The sequence below is a fragment of the Dipodomys merriami genome, unplaced genomic scaffold, assembly GCF_024711535.1.
Source record: "Dipodomys merriami isolate MVZ:Mamm:240054 unplaced genomic scaffold, mDipMer1.0.p SCAF_33, whole genome shotgun sequence".
Lineage (NCBI taxonomy): Eukaryota > Metazoa > Chordata > Mammalia > Rodentia > Heteromyidae > Dipodomys > Dipodomys merriami.
In genome coordinates this window covers 15,847,884-15,869,602 of record NW_027204826.1, presented here as the reverse complement: position 1 = coordinate 15,869,602, position 21,719 = coordinate 15,847,884, and the positions used below count along the sequence as shown (strand labels likewise).

At 48.4% G+C, this 21,719-nt stretch overlaps 1 protein-coding gene across 1 annotated transcript in view; it reads right to left on the bottom strand.

Annotated features, from left to right (window-relative positions):
• Window positions 1-10,505: 10,505 nt before the first annotated feature.
• Agbl1 (AGBL carboxypeptidase 1) overlaps window positions 10,506-21,719 on the bottom strand; it is a 384,335-nt gene continuing 373,121 nt past the window's right edge. The window contains exon 25 of the mRNA XM_070042743.1: window positions 10,506-10,771. Coding sequence (XP_069898844.1) covers window positions 10,570-10,771 — 202 coding nt within the window. The 3' untranslated portion in view covers window positions 10,506-10,569. The remainder of the gene's footprint in view (window positions 10,772-21,719) is intronic.

Below are 21,719 nucleotides of genomic sequence, written 5' to 3'. Positions count from 1 at the left end.
CGAGGGCAGATCCTAAGGGAGAAATCAGCCGGTGCCCCGTGCAGCCATGGAGATGCTGGGGTCACGAGCCGGTCCCCCGGCCTCCTGGAACCTTCTTGGAGAGACCAGCCGGCTTCTCTCTAGGTCTCAACTGCATCTGGCTTCTGGCTGTAGCTGTGGCCTCTGAGCGCAACATGGAGGAGATGGGGGCTGGAATCGCCCCCCCCCCAACCCTGCCGTTCCTCTCTTAAAGATACAGGGTGCGAAGCCGGCCTGGTCTCACGACCCTGTTGTCTTGTTTTTTTGTAACAGGGATTCATTGGAGGGCCGACTGATAAAGGACACGGCAGGCGAACTGGCCCCCGATGGCTCGATTTTTTAAATGGGAAATTATTGCTCAGAATAGGCTCTTGGCAGACTTGGGAGACCTCCCCCGCTCCCCAAACCTTATCACCAAACCAATATAGCAACCCCAGTTGCATAAGACACCCAGGATTGTGAGGAGCTCAGGAGTGGGCTGCAGGAAACCTGTCATAGCTGCACAGAAAGTTCTAGAACAAATGAAAGCCAGCAGCTAGGAAGACAGGCTAGGTAGAAAAAGTGAGGATGGGAGATGGCGGAGGTGATGTTTAGAGACCAGTCTGAAGGTCGATGGCAGACTCGTTTGTGTAAAGTCTCAAACAGAATGAAAGGTAAATGCTATATTCTTGCTAATTCTATTACTGGCCACTCAATTGTACATTTGCAAATTATACCTCAATATTTAGAAGATTGAGTCAAACTTGTCCTTAAAAATAAAAAAAAAGGAAAAGAAAATCACCATGGAGACAAGCACAAGGAACAATCCTCCTCCCACCAGGACCGCTCTCCTGAGAATGTCAGGGCCAGAACATTTTTATAAGCATTTAAATACAGGCTTAAAAAAAAAAATCTCTCCCTCAGAAAGAAAATCAGCCCGGATTCATGTCACCAGAATTAATGGAATGAAATTTCTCTGAAAGGTTAATTTCCACCTTCAGCAAAACCTTCCTAATGGACTATGATACAGCAAACACTGGAGCAGGGCAGGAGACCCTCACAAAGCAAGGCTTTGGAAAAGCAGCCAACACCCAACACCAACCCACAGGGAGCGTCGGGCCCGTGACTCACGGAGCGAGCTACGTGCGATCCTTGTTTTCCTCTCAAGACAGGAACACTGTGCAGTTCTCTGTCCAGACCACTCTCCTGCTCCTACTCACATGCAAATCACCCAGCAAGAGCAGAAGAGGACAGCTCCCAAGCCCCCTGGGCTGTAGGGCCTGCACGCTGTCAGATCCGCTCTTGTCCACAGGACAATCCGTTCTAGAAACTGAAAGATCGGACGGAACCTCGGAACTGACCTGATTATTTTAATAATACAGAACCATCCCCTGCCTGTTTGTTTGGCTTGAACTCAGGGCCTTGTACTTCTCAGTTTCGCTTTTTGTCTCGCTCAAGGCTGGTACTCTACCGCCTCAGCCACGCCTCCACTTCCCCCTCTTTTTGTTGTCGGTGGTGGTTATTCAGACATAAGACTTTCATGGTGTGTTTTCGTGCCCAGGCTGGCTATGAACTGTGATCCTCAGATCTCAGCTTAGGTTACACAGGTACCCAACAACCATCCCTGTCTTTAAATGTCATAACAGAGCCCAAAGTTAACACCGTGTCTATTTGTTGTTTTGTAGCATCATGTTTGGGAGGGATTTATTTGGTGGTTTACATCCATATTGGGAAACTTGTCAGGACGTGTTTACGGTAGTTGATATAAAGGCTGACTGGCAGGAGGCTTGGGCCTGCTCTCAAGGAACTTGGGTGCAGCCCACCTTCCTAGACAGGTGACTTGTGGAGCTCAATTTATTTTAGCTGCTGTTCCTCCACTTCTAACACGTGGACAAGCGAGATAAGATACACTTTTAATTCCTTCCGGCCCTATGATTCTGTGACTTCCCAATTACATCGACCTGGTCCTCTAGAATACCAAGCAGAACCACACACTGGCCTCTCACAAACACCTCCGGATAGCATCGCTTTCTTTTCTTTTCTTTCTTTTCTTTTTAAACTGCTTGGCTTCGTCTAAATCATCCCGGCTTTTTAAAAGTACTCAGCTTTTTAAGATCCTGCAAATTGTACATTTCATTCTGTTCATGTATGGAAGCAACCATGATGCCTTTGGGGTTATAGTTATAAATGATAATGCCAGCTTGTTTGAGAAAGCAAAGATCTCTAGGAAAATGCATCTCTATGGAATTCAGAGTCCTTCCAACTCAGTGCCATCCACAACCACACACCCCTACTCTACAATTTCAGGATGAATCCAATGAGAAAGTTTTGTTAGCCTAATGAAAACAGGAACTGCAAAAGTACCGTTCATCACTTTGTTTTCCCAAGTGGAAAAAAAAATTATCACCAGTGTAGGTGGAACTGTTATGAAGATACTTATTATCTGAAGTACTTTCTCTGTGATCATTTTCTTTCCTTGGTTCTCAACCTGGCTGATAAATAGGATTTCTTTTCACTCACTGGCCTAAAAGTAATTTTTTAAAGGCTTAATATACAATTAAAGGAAATGTTACCAAAGCAAGGCGGTCAAACTAAAGCGTTTGCACGTATGAGAGCATCTCCGAGGCCTCTCTTGCTTATGTGTATTTTTTTTTTGGTCATAATGGAATGACAGCTCTCCCCAAATAATGTCCCCAACACAATGGACCTTCTCCACCTCGGGGAGCAGCCACTCGGGCTCCCTCACCCTCCTCCTCCTCCTCAAGGGGAGTCTTTATGCTCATAGAACAGTGAGAGATTTGTCACAGACATCGTTTTGTCTCTCGAGGCTGGATGTGGAAGGAAGCCAGGGCTTGGCTTCCACTCCCCAATGGTCCTTCAGAGGCCGAGGACCTGCCTACAATCGCACGATTGACAATTAAGTTGCAGCAAGGAGCCGAACTTTACCATGTGGTCCAGGCAGGAGTAAACCACCGACTATATTATCTGCCAGTTGTTTGTGTCTTTGTCATCAGCAACCAGAGGAATGCCGATTACATTTGTTTTTGTGGGCAGAGAAGAAACATGGTCCAAGAAGGACTGAGCACGGATCAGTCGGATTCAAGAGAGCTCCATGGCCAAGGCCTTTGCCTCTTTACCTTTGGAAGCATTCATGTGCTAGCAGGTGACCTTGAAGTTGAAGGAGGGGGAGGGATCTCTGGGGAGCAGCAGCCTCCTCTGTTCCGGGTGGTGCAGAGAACGTGACCTCTCTGTCTGTGGTTATGATACAGAGGGTTCTGTTGGATGCCAGGCATCCATTTCAACGGCCATAAAGAAGGGTTCTTCTGTTGGGACTTTGTCTGTGACATCCAAAGATGAACCGCACTGACCCCAGGAACTCTCAGACCCCCCTGAAGGTCGCAAGGCTGACGGAATGCCGTGCAGTCCTGCTATTCTGCAAACCCTAGAGTAATGACTTATCCAAAAGGAACCTTCCGGCCCTGGTTCAATTCTGTGTATCTATGCCAACAAATGGAGTTGTCCAGATACTTAGAAGCAATCTGCACCTGGGAGCTTCCCCTCTGCCACTCCCTGACTCTTTGCCAGGCTGCTTCTCCCTTCTAAGGTTCAGAGCGATCTTCCGGGGATAGAGAACAGGCTGTGAAACAGAACCAACAAGCACCTGCTGGGCATCCTCCTCGCTGCCCACACCTTCCTCGATCGCCACGAACAGAGGAATGCGTACAGAGCGGCTCAATGGGTAGGGGATGAGGGAACTCCTTGAAAGGCGCATGCTACTAACTGGACCACACTTCAAAGGACATCGTTGACCATAAACCTAGTCAATAAGCCGGGGGGCACTGTTGCAATGAAATTGAACCTTGAAGCATCCTGTAAAAAGAAAAAGCAAAAACCACACGCCTTTCTTATGGAATGGGGCTGGGCTAAAGCAATAAAGACCAGGTGCTAGGCAATGAAGGCCATCAATTGTACTACTGGGATAGCAATGTACTTGCAGGCCAAACTGTGTGCCACACTTCTGGGGGCGTCCATCATGGTGCCTGTGTGTGTGCGTGCATGTGTGTTTAGTCATGCATATGTGCATTGTGAACAGGCAGTCTACCTGGGACTTCATTTTAATTTGGACACGAGATTACACCATCATTCTGGCGACTCTCTTCCGGGTGTGTGTGCAGGTTTACGTATTTTTATTTTGGCTTGTCGTTTAGAGTGATCACTCTAGGAAGTTGTGATCTGGGTGAACGCTGATTTGCATACAGCTCACACCGTTTTAAATCTAGATTCCCGATTAATTGCATGACTTAGGGTAGGGCTTTTTACAGTCCTCTAATTAACCTCTCTCTAATTTCATAGTCTGTACGATGAGGAAAAAGTAATACTTAATAGGAAACTTTATAGCGAGAATTTTGTGAGGCAGTAATATCAATAAACAAAGTGAAATTAGAGGGCAAATATGTAGTAAATAATGCCGTGGAAAGCCAGGGCCTCGTTCTCCAGGAGCGACCGCGTATACTGGCAGAGATAGGACAGACACAGGCAACGTATCAAACCACAACACAAGGGATAAATGGCCAATTAATGGCACATGGAAGGATATGGCTAATTGCATAATAAATGTGTTGAGGGGTCACACTGGAGAGCAGAGAGCCAGAGCGATGGAAGATGCTCAGATGAGAAGGCGATTTGAGGTTTGAATTTCACCTCTGAAGGGTGAGAGAAAAGAGCATGGAAAGGTGAGGAGGTGAGAACATGCCGGAAAGATGTTGGAGATGGCAGAGGCCACGGGTTGGCTGAGAAGATGGCTTGAGGAGGGGGTGGGGTGGGGGGAACCGGTGTGTGTTCAGATCAGAAGGGAACGTTTCCCGGGAGAGGCCTTTCAATGTTTAGGCGATGCGTCATGTGGACGAGTGAAGGAGACTGTCTTTCCAATTTGCTCGAATCCGTGCACAGGATCGAGCCCGTCTGGTTACCCCTTCCCACCTGTTCCTCATATGCCCAGACTCATCTGGTGTGAGAGGAAGATGGAGGACCAGACAGAGGAGTCAGACAGCTCCTCACAGACTGATGGGCCACGGTGATGGGCGATGGGCGGGCGGGCCGGGCAATGGCGCCCCTTCCACTACCGTTCTCTGGGCTTGAGCCTGCAGCTCCTCCCTGTGGCTGGGATGGCCGCCTTTGACCCATTTCTCTCCCTGGGGCTCTCCTTCCTTTTTTAGGTGGGGAGGGGGTCTGGATCCAACAACCTCATCTTCCAGCTACTCAACATGGCTGTAGAGCCAGCTACCTGGAGCAGGTCTAGTCTAGCCCAAGAATTCAGGGGTTGTGTTAGGAGAGCCCCAGAGGACGGGGAAATCACTTAACAGTCAACATCAGATCTCACACTTTCCTAACTCAGGATTTTTCAGACGTTCTTCTCCTTGACCTGGGCCTCTAACATGACTTGGAAGTTCCTTCCTCCATCTGTCTTTTAAGTTGTTTTTCCAGCCAGTGTCTGTTCTTGTCTAGTGGGCAGGACACAGCAGTGCAGGGCATTAGCTCCTCACCCCCCTGCTTTGCTTTGCCTACCCCCCTCCCGCCCCCATCCACCAACCTGCCTTCCCTCAGGGAGCCGGCATCTACTCCTGCGGAGGCCTGACTTTCTGTCCAGGATGCGTAGCGAGAGCTGCCCTTGTGGCTGTCTGTCGACACAAGTCTGTGCGCATGCTTCAGTGTTACTAGCCCCCCCCCTTCCCCTCGGCCCTTCTTGCATCCACCCAACCCCACGTGGCTGACCCGAAGGTCATTCTGATTCGAATCCAGGGTCTCAGCAAAGAGGAAACTGAGAGGCAAGGTCAGGCGTGGAAGCTGGCTCGGACCCAGGGAGCTGGGGGACAGGACAGGGCCTGTGTAAGAGCTCATTCTCTGAACAACCAACAAAGAGACAGCAAGGAGGAAGAGCCAACTGTGTGGCAGAGAGGAAATGGGGGGGGAGGGGAGAGGGAGATACCCCCCCCACTTCTGCTCCATCTTCTGCACCGTCTCCTAGGGCTCGCATCATATTCTCAGTATCAGGAGTGCTTTAAGGGGTCCCGTCAACCATCAGGCCAACGATGGGAAGATGAAAAGGATGAAAAGGAGTTGGAGTCTCTCCTTTCCCACCACCCTCCCCCCTCCCCGCCCCCCACCAAGATTCTGTGACTCGATTTCTCACCCTCCGCCTGTAGTCTTCCTGTGTACGTTATCACTGGGTTTTATTATTTATTTTTAGCCCTGCTTTCGGAAGCTTTTATTCTACGGGACGCTGGCAGGGTGTCAAAAAGCGCTGCTCTGGGCGCTGAATGGGGCCTTGTGCGGGCGTGGATCCCAGGCCCCAGGCAGACAGAGCACCAGTGTGAGCAGCCTCGCGCTGCCTCTTCACCCGCCCGGCCCACCCTGGGGCTGGGGCCAAGGTCTCCCTGGCACCGGTGAACGTGAGCTAGGCAAGTGACCTTTGTTGTCATCTGGTCTACCAGACCTGTGCCATCCAATGGAGAAACCCAGGTCCAGAGAGCTGAAGATTCAGCTTTGCATCCATACACTGAAATACCAGAACCCGATCTCGAACTTTTGGACTCCGTGTGTCTTGATCTATCCAGTACGGACCGAAATCTTCATCTCTCCGCCCTCCCTGGAGGGCCTGCTTCATTTGCATGGTCCACACAGCACTATTTCCTCCACTGCATGCTAAATGTACTTGCATTCATCAAAACAAAACAAAAACGAAGACCCGCACATCGTCGATCGGAGCTCCATTCATCACGACAGCGTCCTCTCTGGTTTTATTTATTTTTTAGAAGTATGAAATTATGATTCTTTTTCTTTTTCATTCTTTTTTGTTTCTCATTCAGTGAGGCAGAAGGGACAGGCTCGGACGGGCTGGGCTGGCCATGAAGGGACGTGCTTCAGTTCCCGGGACAATGGCCTCTTTCACTGGGACCTACCGAGGCAGAATTACAAGTGTGCAAGCATAAACGAGGCTGGAGTCAATCTAAAGTTGTTTTACACTCTGTTTTTATTGAAGTCAATGCATTTCCGTTGCTATGTGTGGGGGCCCGGGGCCTGCTTCATCGTACACACCCCCGGGCGCATGCTAATGGGGACAGGGGACCGTCCCTGACGGGAAAGCAAGGTCCTTTTCTGACCTCTACAGGCCACTTGGAGGAAAAAAAGACAAAAAAAAAGAAAAAGAAAAAGAAAGACGTTTCTTCTGGGAAAGTATAAAACAAGGCGCCATCTCGGACAAGGACTGAGGGAGATTTTTCTTTTTCTTCCCGGCTGCTTCTTTACTGCGTGTGCAAGGGCACAGGGGCATGTGTTTTCTTACCCCTCTCCTAGCCCAATTTAATGGGTGACTGAAACAAGGACTTAGGAGGTCCTCCCCTGGAGACACGTGCCATAGAAATGAAGCTCTCTCTCATCAGGCGATGCATATTTAATGATGGTCCACCAGATCTAGGGCTCATGAAATGCAGTCATCTTTGTTCTCCAAGAGATTACAGACTGGTGGGAGGAGAGAGAAGAGTTCACGGGCCGCACCGAACATCCACAGCCAACAGCAGACTTCTTCAAGGCGCTTCTGGGAACTCACAGTGCAAACCAGGGGAGACGAATGGAGGATGAAGGTGACAGTTTAACAGCAGAGCAGACCGGGAAGTTACATGGTGGGGTGGGTCGTGAATGGAGCCTGGCCTTCACCCATCCATCCACAGGAATTCACTGACAGACTGTAGGTAGCAGCAATTGGGAAACACTATTTTGCTTTTCCATTCCAAATTCCATCCGGTTGATTATCCAAAGGCCGGTGTTGTCAGAGGAGGAGGTAAAACCCCAAATGAGAAGAGTAAGGGGGAAAGGGAGTGGTTGGAATCACATGACTCGGTTACACTGAGGTGAAGGGTCAGATCTGCCTGTAGTGGTGGGTCTGTGGACTCCATGCAGAGCTCTGGGCTCGGGTTGTATGGCAGGTACACAAGGAAGCAAGTCAGCACAGATCCTCATGCACAGCTCAGAGACCTTGAGGTCACAGAAGAAAAAACAAACAGTCGAATTGTCCACTTGTCCGGTTTTAAAAGGTGACTCAGTGGTAGAGTGCTTATCTTACATGCATGAGGCCCTGGGTTCGATTCCTCAGCACCACATAAGCAGAAAAAAGCCTCAAGTGGTGTTGTGGCTCAAGTGGTAGAGCACTTGCCTTGAGCTGAAGAGCTGAGGGACAGCGCCTAGGCCCAGAGTTCAGGCCCCATGACCAACAACAACAACAACAAAGTAAGGTGAGGTGTGATGCATCCATAGCCTCAATACTCCAGTTATATATTTTGCTGAGAATTAAAAACGACCCTTCTTAAGATACAAGGGATTTCTCCCTGGACTCTTCTGAGGCTTTGTTATTCTTAGAAATCTTTGAACAGTGGTGCTCTGTGTCCTCTGCTTTGGGTCTGACGAACCAGCTTGCCTGTAGATCCTGTTCTTCATCTCCTACCTAGGCCCACCATCTTCCTCCCCGACGTCCCCACAATCAGCACGCGGGAGCTCGGCTCACGGGCTCGGGCAGTGAGGGTCAGACGTGCTGCTGGTGGACAGCCATGTGCCTGCTCCCACGTTTCGCTCCGTCCTGGTCGTGGTCCCACCCCACTGGGAGAACGGAGGAGCGGTGAGTGAGCGCATCCAGTTTGTCCAGGGAGTGCCTCTGACGCCATCCTTCACCGAAATCGTGCCTGTGAGTCCCGGCAAAGGACTTGCGCTCCCGCCGGGCTGCCAGCAAGCCTTCGACACGTGGGTCGGCGACGGGGTGAGCCGAGCAGGGGCTCTGTAAAACCTAAATATGATCCATTCAGTAATTCTCCCATGGCGTGTGTTCTCTTCCAAGGAGGAATGAATCAATTTTACTCCCCGATCCTGCGGGCCTCAAAGACACACACAGCGTTGGAGTCTAGCCGGCGTCACGGTGTCACGGGCAGTAAGAGCGGAGCCTCCATCCTGTGAGCCAAAGGTCTCCGTCTCCACTGCTGTGTGACGATTTCCTCGGGATCATCACCAAAGCACTTCTAGACTATCAACACAAGGACCAGCAACCCTCCTTCATTCATGGGTCTCCTGTTTAAAGCCTTAGATCATCATCACCCTCAATGACTCCCTGTTCCTCCTCCTCCTCCTCTTTTTCTTCTGCTCTTTCTCGAACTCCTCCTCCTCCTCCCTCACTCTATCATTTCTCTCTCAATTTCTCACTCAAAAATGTGACGCATAGCTTCCCCAAAGGTAGAGAACACACGTTCTCCGCTCTTTGTTGGTCTTGCCACTATCCGGGTCGCTGATGCAGAAGCTGATGTCTACGAGCGTCTTAGATGTACAGTAGGAGGTGGAGAACTGTAGAAGCCGATCTCTGACAGTGAGTAGCTATCACCTTCACCTAGGCATCCCCTGTGTCTGATATTTAGGGGTTTCCATTGCTCATCATCACGTGGAATCCTAACAGGGTCAATCACGACATTCAAACCAGCATCTACTCTTTCAACCCGTGTCCCATGTCATCCCTTGGCTGGTCGGCCCTCTCTGCTCTCCTGTGCGGGTCTCATCATTCACGACTCCTTCTGTCCGCCTGCTGAGGGGCCTCCCTCCCTCTTCACCAATCTCAACTAGTCCAGCTCTGGGCTCTTTTCCTATGGACCTAGGTGACTTCCTTCCCAGACTTCTCAATCATGGGGCCCCAGAGACTGTGCCTTTTTTTTTATTTCCTTTTTCTTTCTGGAACAGTGAGAGAACTTCCACTGAAGGCTCCGTATGGCGAAGGGAAAGCAGCCAACCTCAGCACACCGCACGTGCCGACACGCACGTTTTTATATATTATCCCATCTCCTCAACTGCCAGAGCTTTGTGACATAGATATGTTCCTTCCCGCTGCATGTGTTTAAAAAAGAAAGAAAGAAGGAAAGAAAACCAGTGTGGAGTTTGTGGAGATTTAATTACTTGCCTAGGTTTTCATAACAAGCAAACTGCCAGGTCTAGGATGTGAACCATGCCTGTCTGCCTGATTCCTGAGTGAATGAATTTTCCAGGGTATCTCACAGTCTTCCAGCAGGGCGGGGGTGAGGGGGTGGGGAGGGGGAGGCCTGTGTGCATGTAGGAGTTTGTACATTTGTCAAGACCAGTGACCGCGTCCTTTCTCCATAGAATCGTCTGGTCCAACCTCTACCAGACCCGTAAAAATACCCCACCGCCAGAGCATAAGCAGGATACGTGGAACTGCTTAGCTGTCCAATCCATCACCCATGATAATGCAGACAGGCCAGGACTCCCAGCGTCTTGGCAAGGCCTTTTATTTGTATCAGGGACACGTCACGTGAACATGCAGAGATCACCGTCGTAGAAGACATGGTGCAACCACTTAGAATTCTGAGCAGTGGCGGGGAGGCGCACACTACTCTGCTTCAGTCTACAGGAAAAGGGCGGGGGAGCTCGAAACAGCTCCTTGCCTCCCGTACCCAATGCGTTCTCTGTGTAAATGCTGCTGCTGCTGCATACACCCAGAGGCTGGAGCTGCGGGGTGAGCCAGGAGCCTCAGGACAATGGCGTGGCTCTTGTCTGCCCTGCCCCCTCTTCTTCTTCTCCCTCTCCCCCCTCCTGGTGGGAGGCGCACTCCTGAATCTGCCTGTCTAGCTCAGGGAGGCTGGCCTCCTGGTCCGAGCTGCTGTCCCCACTGTAGTCGATCTCTTCCAAGCACGGTGGCTCGTCGTCGAGCTCGGGAGAGGAGCTGCGGCCGCTGCCACCTCCGCTGCCACCGCCGCATCTGACGCGGGTTCCCACGGAGGAGAGAGGGAGGTGGGGAGGGAGACAGGACATGGGGGGGGGAGGGACAGAGGAGAAGGGAAGAGGACAGACGGGAGAGAGGAGGAGAAGAGAAGTTAGCCAGAGAGAAGAACAGTTACGGCAGCTGGAACAAGAAAGAGGAGGCTGCTCTCCCTTGAGTCTGCGTCTTCAGGCTTAGACGCCCGGCTTTTGCTCTCTCATTACCTTGGGATGGGGAACCTGGGGGCGCCCTCTCTCCCTTTTCTAGAAGAGCATTTCTAAGCTAGTCGGATTTCCAACCCGTGAGGACGAGGATGGCCTTACGCGTTTAGGATGTTCTGGGGACGTGACGCTTTCGGTAAACAAGCCTAGAGGGTTGCTACTGCAATGCTAAGGACTCCCCCAGGACGGAGGGGGTGGCAGGCCTCCCTCCCCCAGCCCCACGCGCTCTCCATCCTGTCGAGCGGCAGCGCCGTGAGCCATGGCGCCCCGTCCTCCCTCCTTGTGAAAAGTGGCTTACGGGAGACAGAAAATTAACCCAGATGGAAACTCATGAATCGAGAGGACGGGAAAGCGGCCTTCTGTTTCTGCTGTGTCTGGGCTTCTTCTTCGCTCCCCTTTCCCTTCCTCTGATTTAATAACACCTGGGAGACCACCAGGGGCTGACCGGCGGTGGGAAAGAGCCACCGGACGACTTCGTCTCGCCCACAAGGGGAACTTGCTCCACCGAGTGGCATACCCCTCGCATTTGCATGAGACTCCTGCTTTCCCGAGGACTTTCTAATCACTCCCTACTTAGGACTTAACCAATTAGGATTAGCAGCATGCTGGGCTCCTACTCCTGTGATTTATAGAAGGCAAGCACTTCATAAATCAGGCAGGGCTGTTCATCCACCTGCCTGGCCATAAACTACGAAAATGGGTAATCAGCAACACCGTTACAAGTTAGCTCGGGAAATGAATCAGAGGCCAGTTCTTAATTGTCTGCTGACGGATTGGAGGCACCCAAACCCTCTGCACCCTAAACTGGAGGTCCGACGGAACGCTGCCTGAATGGAACGGAGAAGAAGCGGGAAGAAATAGAAACTCTGCTTCCAGTACCACACTGTTCGACGGACATCATGTTTCACAGGTTGACTTGTGGGTAATAAGAAAGTCATTGAATAAAAGGGAAGGGAAGGACCAGCCCAGCTACAACATAATCTGATGTCAGCAAGAACTCTGAGCATCAGAGACTCACTCACTTGCCACCATGCTAGGGGCAGAGTTGGTTGTCTGGGGCATAGTCAAGAGTCTGACTTTAAATACTAGCTGCTGTGGGACTTTGGGGAAAAAAAGACAAACACACACACTGAATCTTCCAGAATGGCATTAACAGTGTCTCCAAGAGGTCAGGTGAATATCCATTGGGAGAACGCAGGGACAATGTCTTGCGGTCAATTACAGAATACAGGCAATTAGAACTATGTGAATTCCATTGCTCTGCTACGGAAACTAAAGAGACAGTAGGAAATGGCGTGGAAAGAAAACTCCCATTTAAGTCTGATGGTTCACACCTGAGTTACGGGTCGCCGCATTCAAATCGGCACTGCAAACAATTTCTCCAAATGCAACTTTTATGGCATCGTTTCCAAATTCAGGAACTTGGGGTGGCTTTCGCTTTCTGTGTCTGGCTAATACAATACAGATAACGGGTAGAGAGGACTTTTCTACAGGGCTGACTTTCCAGGAATCCACAGTGAGAAGGAGCAGCCTCCCCCTAATAAGGTCCTGGCTTTCCTCCAAGTGCTGCACGATTAAAAAAAAAAAAAAAAGACTTAGAACTCTGAGGTCAGGGAGTTCATAGGTTACCAGATCAACATTTAAAAATCAGTTGTAGACTGCTTTGTTAAATGATAACTCCTTTGTACACCTACTTAATAAAAAAATGAACTCAAGTTGCTAAACATATATAGTAAAAAAAAAAAATGAAGTACTTGGTTAAGAATATAGCAGTATATATACCAGGCTTACATGATACAAACTAAAAAAAGAAAAAAATCACAGAAATCAACTGAGCTCTAAACAAATGTTGAAAGATAGCTAGCCTAGAAGATGGAGCCTGGTACTGTTGGTAATTGCCCCAAAATTGACTTTCAAATCCAACCTGATCCTTATCAGAATCTCAAAGGGGTTTTGTTGATCTTGGCAAGATGAGTCTTAAATTTCTATGGGAAGGAAAAGTCCTAGAAATAGCTTTAAAATATTGAAAAATGAGACTAAAGTAGCCAGAAAATCACTCTCTTCAATTCCAAGATGCAAACGTCAACAGTAATAAAGATAATTTGACAGCCATGCAGACCAATAGACAGACAAGAACACAAAAATAAAGTCAGCTGTTTTTTTTTTGATTAAAAAATGTGCACAAAATTCAAAGCAGGAAAAGATTGCCTTAAATCAAAAGTATGGGGGGGGGGGACAGTTCAATATCTATAACACAGAAAAGGAAAATTAACCTTTACCTAAACCTCAGACTTCATATAAAATTAAGCCAAGACAGATGATGAGTTGAGTTGTAAAACATAAGCCCATAAAAGTTTTAGAAAAATAAGATGTTTATATAAAGCCAATGAAATCTTGAAGCAGACAAATATTTCATAGAAATTACAAAAAGTATCTAATATATAGGAATCCATAAGATTAAAAACTTTAATTCTGACTTTGTGAAAGATGCAGGAAAGGAGAGAAAGTATTTTCAAAGCACATATTTGATAAAGGACTCATATCTAGAATTTGTAAAGAACTCTCAAAGTGACACAAATCATCTATTTGCAAAATACACAATTGACAGGAAGACACATTTTTTTTCCTGCAGAAGGCATGTGGGTGGACAATAAGCCCACAGAAAGACACACATCAATATAGCCATTAAAATGCAGATTAAAATGCAAATTAAGACTACGGCAAAATATTACTACCCACTTAAATCTGCACCTGACTATTCATTGTGGTTTTATTTGTAATAACTCAATCCTAGAAACAATCTCAGTATCCTAAAGTAGGTGGACAGTTAAAAAATAAACAAAAACCTGACAGTAGAGGCAAACCATAGAATATCAACCATAAAAACAAGAGAGCTATAGACATTTGTAACAACACGGACCTTAAGGGCATCGTGTTCAGCGAGAGAAAGCACGTCTCATAAGATCATGTACTGTAACTGATTTTGTTCACCATTTCTTAGATGGAATAACTCTGGAGACAGAGGGCCAATGAGCAGCTATCAGAGCTTAGGGGTAATTAGAATCATGGAGTCAATGTGATTGCAAGAATGCTCTTGGGGGTGATGGTGGTTTTGTATCTCTTTTTTTTTTGTTTGTTTTGTTGGTGGTACTGGGGTTTGAACTCAAGGTCTGGCACTCGTTTGGTTGTTACTCTACCACTTGAGCCATGCCTCTACTCCAGTCTTTGGTTCCTTATTTTGGAGCGGGGGGGGGGGGTGGCGGGGAGGGGGTGTTTCACAAGCTTTTCTACAAGGGCTGGCCTCCCATCACAATTTTCCAGATGTCAGCCTCCCGTGTTGCTAAGATTATGCACTTAACCTTCTGGCATGCAGCTAGAGGACCGTTTCATAAACGTGTCTGAAACTTGAGAAGACCCGCATGAGGAGGCTTGGGGGAAAGAAATAACTGGCTAGAATTATGTCCTGTGAAATAAAGGAAGAAGAGCAAGAGGACTTCCTCACCAAAGATGACTGTACTCAAGAGGGAAAAAATGATAATAATCGAGGACTTAGACATCTCCCCGCCCCCCCCCAAGATGATGGAAAGCATCAGTCACGATATCAATCCAATCTTGTGAAGTTGTTAAATGTCTGCAATTAAATCAGACATGTCATTTAATCAAAATCCCAATGGCCGTCATCATTTGTAATGCAATCATCGTAAATATCACGCGCCTTGGGTTGAAAGTCAATACCAAGATTCTGATGTCAAGAGCACTCCCATCAATGATCATTTTCTTCTGGACATTACATTCAATAACATTTGTGAAGGAAAAATAAAACCAAAATATTTAAGTATGTAAAGAGAAAATGAATACTCCCATTTGTTGATGCTATGATGATAGAGCCAGGAAACTCAAGAGAATCCATTAAAAGAACATTTTGGAATCAGTAAAAGTTGATGTTGACAGGTTGAGTTGAAACTCCTTTGTACAACTACGTAAGGATGATAAGAATAATAAAGGAAACATCACACATGCCCACTCGGCTGAATCTTTATCCCGCATTCCTCCCTACAGCGTTTGGGGTAAAAAAAAAAACAACTCTGCCAATGATCCAATCCTGCCAAGTTCATCATCTTCATCCTTGAACCTACCAACGCAGCTGCAAAACCCAGGTTTCCAGTGAGACCATTTTACATTTAGCCTGTCCCGCAATTTGCAACTTTATGATGTGATAAATAGAAATTTCTTTGTTTTGATTTTTCATTTGCATATTTATTGAGATATGACGATCTTAATTAGTTCTGCTTTTTTCCCCCACCCATTTTGTTTTCTTGGTTGGAAGGGAAAAAAGAAGAAGAAGAAGACAGCTTTTCTATAGTGCAAAATAATTCTGCATGCTAACAGGGTGGATCTGACGCAGCCTGTGGCAGTCCTTGATGTTGATGCTGCTTAAAACATGCAGCTTTGTGGATTTTTTTAACGCTTGTTTTCTCTTTAAATGCTGAGACTTGGGTGCTTTCCAGAGCTTGAGAGGCAGCTACCCTACTGAGAATCCAGAGGAACACACTTTTAAAATTCCAGACACTAGCACTTACCCAACCTCCTGCCTGTCACCCATCTCCCATTTGAAAAGCCGGATCCCCAAGGGATGCCCGTTGGTGAAATGCCTGTTGGAAGGGCATACCAGCCTTTGGGGAGGGGCTAGAAAAGAACCACTGTGATCTCCCTGGGGGGGGGGGTGGCGGTTGAGTTTGGGGATACAGGGGACCTTTTGGACACATTGGTCCACTTCGTGCCATTGCTCCTCGATCCTGAATTTGCTAGTATTTCTTAGGAGCAGAAGTGTGGGAATGAACGCCTTGGCCCCATCTCCTGTGTCTCGGAAGCCCATTAGACAGCTCGTAAACACCTAAAGACTCCAGTCATGTGGACTGTGAGCCTCTAGCCGTCATCACCCAGAACAATTAGCACCGTTCCCCGGGGCTTTGCGCTCCTCAGTTTCCTCAACACCGATGCAGACCCTGCCACAGATTCAACACTTTTGATGGAAAAGGACGGACTTTATTATCTCGATGACGTCTTTCTGTGGTGGTGGTTGTTAGCGCCCTTCCTATAAACAGAGGGAGGTAGAATACACTGGAGAGCAAACGGACCACAGGTAAACATCGTGGAGACACCTGCTCGGCGCCTAGCCCTTCACACTCATTTTTTGCTTCATTCAAAATACAAACCCACAAACAAGTCTACGGGATAGTTAAGATCGGGGCTGCTTCTGTCTACAGCTTGTAAATAGAGAGATCTGAGAGGTTTAGGTGTCGTTACCCCCCCCATGGGGCAGAGAAGGTGTATGGTAAGGTAATCAAAGCAAACCAAGCACCCCCCACCCCTTACGACCCAATCACTGCATATTCATGTGTAAAGTTTACCTTGCTCGAGGAAAGCCTGGATGTCCCGATCGTGCAGCCCAGACTGCCATGTCTTGGGTCCTGTCGTGTGATCTAGAGGTCTGGTAAAAACCCATTGTCGTTTCTCTCACGGAAAGGCCTGGAAACACATGTCCCCGCCCCTTTCTTGTCCCCTAGCTATGTGACGGGTGATCAGGGGAACTGGGGTCCAAACCGTTCATCAGAACAAAAGCAGAGGATGGGAGAGGAAAGAGGGAGGAGAGAGCCTGGCGACCTGAGCAGTGTTTCATGGAACCTCCTGAGCCTCCTCGTTTGGTCTGCCCGAGTTTCCCTCCCACCGTCTCCTGACAGATGTGAAAGATGGTCTGACCCAAGCGGGCTGCGGGCAGAGACAACCCAGTGCTGCTCACGAAATCCCTCCTCTAAGGGGGCTGACGAAGCCGGGTTGAGCCGAGCTACCCTGCTGTCTCTTCAGCTCTCGTCTGGAATTTCCCTCGGTGTCAGGGATGGGGTATGGTGGGCACGGCTGGCTGTACTTTGTAGCGAAGGGGCAGAGGTGGGGGAATGAATCTCGGCCATCTAGGAATCTCGGCCGAGGTCCTGGTGTTCTGACGTCACTTGAGCGGAAACCGCACCAGCGAGCAAGCCAGTTGGCCACTTGAGAAGGGAGTGATGATCATGATCGAGCCATATACACTAATATTATAGCGTCTGAAAGTTACCCCTCCTCATGGCATGGTTTGCTGCTTTTCCTACTCGAGGGTGGCACTCTGTCACCCAACAGTTCCACTTCTGAGGGCTTCCATCCTGAATGATTCCACAGACATTCTATGGGGATATCTTTGGGTAAGGGCTGAGAAGCTTCCACAGAAGGGGAGCAAATGAAGGTAGCTGGCTCCACAAGCTACGGAAAGCATGGGAAGTTCCACCGGGTCATGAAAAGTATCACACAGGAGCAGGGCGGATCTCAACGTGGCCGCATCTCACTCATCTATGCGCCTGCAGAACTCCTGATCTCCTCTGAGAAGCTTGCACGGGAGAATTCTCTCCTTATTTGAAAGGAAACCAAGAGCAGCTGGAAAGAAGGACGCATCTGCTGCAGCCACTTAAGATCTTTGTTTAATTTGTGGTCTCACTTTCTCTGCTAAGTGCTGTCGGCCGGCCCTCCAGTTTTCTGGGGGGGGGGGGCCTTTGCTTTCGTATATGCCTCAAAACCACAAAGAAATAAACTCGGTTTCAGAATATCAACTATGCAATATGCAGGGACCCACCGGCCCTAGCGGAGGCTGGGAGTAGTTTCTCAGTCACTGGGAAAGAAATTGTGGCTTTTTTTTTTTTTAAGTGGAACATAGCATGGTTCGAAGCCAGCCTGGGCAGGAAAGTCCATGAGACTCTTATCTCTAGTGAACCCCCAGAAAACCAGAAGAGGCTCAAGTGGTAGAGCACTCACCTTGAGCTGAAGAGCTGAGGGACAGTGCCCAGGCCCAGAGTTCAAGATGCATCACCAACAAATTAAAAAAAAAAGTGGACATGGGTTTTGCATCCGAGGTACACCAGAATTAGTCTCTGCATTTCTTTGCTGACTCTTGATTGGATCTGAGGGCCACTGTGAAGCGTCCCGGTTACCGAAATGACGCGTCCTGACACAAATGCTCCTCGGTGGCTGGTCCTGGCCCATGATCCTCGGAGGACGGTGCTCTGCCCTGCCCTTTAATTCCTCTGCACCGGTCCTTTCCTGACATTATTTTATGTCTGGATTAACAGCTTTGACTCACGGTGGCTCATAACGGACAGGCAAATGATAGTGCCGGGAATGCAAAGGAAATGAGCAATGCGGGTGTCACAGAGGCTAGAGTCAGAGAACTCATAGGAAGTGGGCAGCCCCACAGAAGTGCACGGCTTGGGGGAAATCACCATCTCTCTATTTCTATCTCTAGAAAATTCTGTCTCCTCCCATGTGGCTATGATCCTCTACCCCCAACATGGCGCCATCGACCAATTCTACCTTAGGTAGAATTCCAGCTGACGGGAGTAATGGAGAACAAAGGGTCTGAGTTTTTAGTACCAACGATATCATTCAAATGTATACAAGATTGATGTTCCCCCCCCCCCCCCCCGGTGTATCTGACATGAGATTAGTAGGGCCTGATTTTGTTTGTTCTGTTGTGGGAAGAGCTCCAGTTTGCCGAGTAAGCACTTTCCCCCTGGTCAGCCTCTCCCGGGGTGGCCCAGTCGGGCTGTGTGGCCGCTGCCCGGGGCCTGGCGGGTGCTGTGGAGCTGGGTTGTTCGATGGTGCAACTGAGAGGCTGGACCCGGAGACCCGAGGCAGCAGAGAGAGCCATGCCTGCCCTGGGTTCTCTCCCCCCTGCTGATGCCACTAACCGCAGCGATTCATCTCCTCGGGCTCAAATAAAAGTGATCCAACATTTCCAAAACTCAATCTCCCAGATCGGCGCCCCTCCCGATCTTGGCATGGAGAGGCGGGAGGACCAGCGTGGGGCGGTAACCCTAACCTCCTCTTCTCCATTACATTCCCCCTATCCTTCCAGGGCAAATTAAAGCTTGAGTGGATTTATGCACATCATCATGAATTATCCAGAGCATCCTTTCCTTTCCTTCCTCTCTTCTTTCCTTCTTCCTTTCCTTCCTTTCTTCCTTCATTCCTTCCCTCCTTCCTTATTTCCCCCTTTCCTTTCCTCTTTCCTTCCCTCCCTCTCATCCTTCCATTCTTCCTTCCTCCCTTCTTTCTTTCTTCCTTCCTTACCCTCTTTTCCTTCCTTCCATTCTTCCTTCCTCCCTTCTTTTCCTTCCTTCCTTCCTTCCTTCCTTCCTTCCTTCCTTCCTTCCTTCCTTCCTTCCTTCCTTCCTCCCTCTGTCCTTCCCTCCCTTCCTCCCCCTGCCCATCTCTTTCTTTCTCAACTCATCCTAACTCTACTGGAAAGTTTTGAAAGTCTTCTGTTGTATAAAGAGCTTCTTAACTGTTGCCATTCCCTGGGAGACATCTAGTCCTTGGTAACATGATTTGTAAGCTGGCCCACTCCATGGTAGTGTACCTGGAAAGATGTCACCCTGGGGGGGACAACAGTCCTACCTGAGCAAGAGGGCTCCAAGGGCTTTGTGACCTAACGATTCCGAGGGCTTCATTCGGGCCGTCTTCCCATGTTCAGAATCACCTCCCCCCAACCCATGAGAACACGGCCACATGAAGCCGGACGAGATGCTTAAGCAGGAGTCCACTCCGTGAGAGCCACGCGAGCGAGAAGGCTGGACTCCGGCAGAAGCCTGAACCGGCCGTAAGCGGTTGTGTGAGGATGAGAGCACCGAAGAAGAAGGTGCTCATCTGTATAACTAAGATGTACGGTTCAAATGAAGGGAGTCATTGAAAAGTAACAACCCAAAGAGCCAGGGCTGAGGTTTGGGTCTGGGATGCGCCCCGAGGCTGGGTGTTTGGAGGCTGGGCCACTGGCTATGGAGCTACTGGAGGAGGGGAGAGGGGAGAAGAGACGCAGAGAAGAGGGAAAGGAGAAAGGGGGACAAGAAGGGAGAGAGAAGAAAGAGGAGAGAGAAAAGGAAGACCAGGAAACAACTCACTACAGCCACACTCTGCCCCCTACTCCTAGGGAAGGGGCCAGGGGTCAGGGGTCAGGGACGGCTGTCTACTCCGCGAGGACACAGACATTGACGGGGTGAGGTTGTTTGAGAGAATTCCTTCTGAAACTTTTTCGACTCTTCAAAAATGACAAGTGCTATGATAGGCCTTTTTTTTTTTTGCCCCCTAAGATCATTTACTAAAGCTTAAAATGAACTGACAATTTTATCTCTTGGTGCTGGTGGGCTGCACAAAGGGTTTTCATTCTGCCAGCTCCACCCAGGCCCACAGCATACCTTTCACATGTGCACGTGAAGTGTTCTGACCACATTTACTCTCCTTCACCCATGCAGTCCACACATGGCCCTAACGGTCTTCATTCACAAGTCTACCTCAGATCTGCACCGTTCACCCTCAGCAGATCTCTGCGTTCTGTTTTACTCTGTGCCCCATTTTATTTCATGCTGGAGTTTTCATCTCTCCTTCATGAAGCAGGCTGTTGATAGCTGAAGATGAAGAAAGCACACACGCACGGGTGGAAGATGAAAATTCACAGGACGGGTTAAATGTTTTAAGAGGTTAAATGAATTAAGAAAAAAAAAAAGAATTTGGCATGGCTGTTCAAAGACTCAGCTTTGTTATCTGGGGAACTGTCTTCCAAACTCTATGTTTCTATCAGACTCTCAGGTTTCAGATAAAAGGATTTAGTGTTGCTATTGTTACAGACTAAAAGAATTCTTTACACAGGCCTTTTTCTTGTAAGAACAAAATCAAATCTCCTTGCTTTCTCAAACACTGGGGGATTCAGAGGAGTTTACAGAGCAATGAATTTTGATCTCGGCTATAGGAACAAAACCAAATGGCGCTTGGTCTCAGCACATAGAACCAGGCTGGCAATTTCCAATCACTGACGCAGGGTTGGAACCCACAGCTGGGGTGGATATCTTCATACATCATACATCCTAGGTCTTCACTTTTATCTACACATGATTTGTTCTTTCCTGTGCCGTTTTCCTGACAATCAGGCTGCATGATCGTCAGGCACAGCGGTGAAGGAGATAATTCCAGATATAAAACTGGGAGAAACCAATGGACAGGTGAAGTGAGGTGTGACATGCTAATGAGATATTATCTGACATAGAGAAAGGCGTTGGCTTCATGCTAAGCAGATGAATAATCAATCTGTGATACTGGAAGGGAGCATAAACCCCACGGCCAAGACATCTAACCTTCCCATCAGATATCCTCTTCTTCAGGAATCTTAAAGGAATCTTTTAACTTTGCTCAGGAATCTGTCAGAACCTTGGGAGACAGTTCCCCCAGCCATCCGATTTTAATTTATCTCACATTCAATTTTAAGGTAATTTAATTAATGGGGAATTCACGGAAAGAATCAATTTTGCTATAAAGAGGACTGATGACCTTCAAGGAAAACATTCTGATTTGAACAGTGAAGAAAGCGCAGCTTTAACTGGCCTAGTAGAAAATAGGGGTGGCATAATTTTAGATGATAACGTGGGCTTTATTTGCATGCCAAAATGTTGAAAGCAGCAGGAAATAGTCTCCGAGGATTAAAGGCAGGCGGGCATGCAAGAAAAGGCAAGCATCTTGTCAGAGAGACGTCTAAGAAGGCTTGTCACAGGGTTTCAGGAAATAAATATCACTGTAGGAAAAGCTGAGAAAATGTACTATAAACATAATAAAAGACACCGTGCACTATA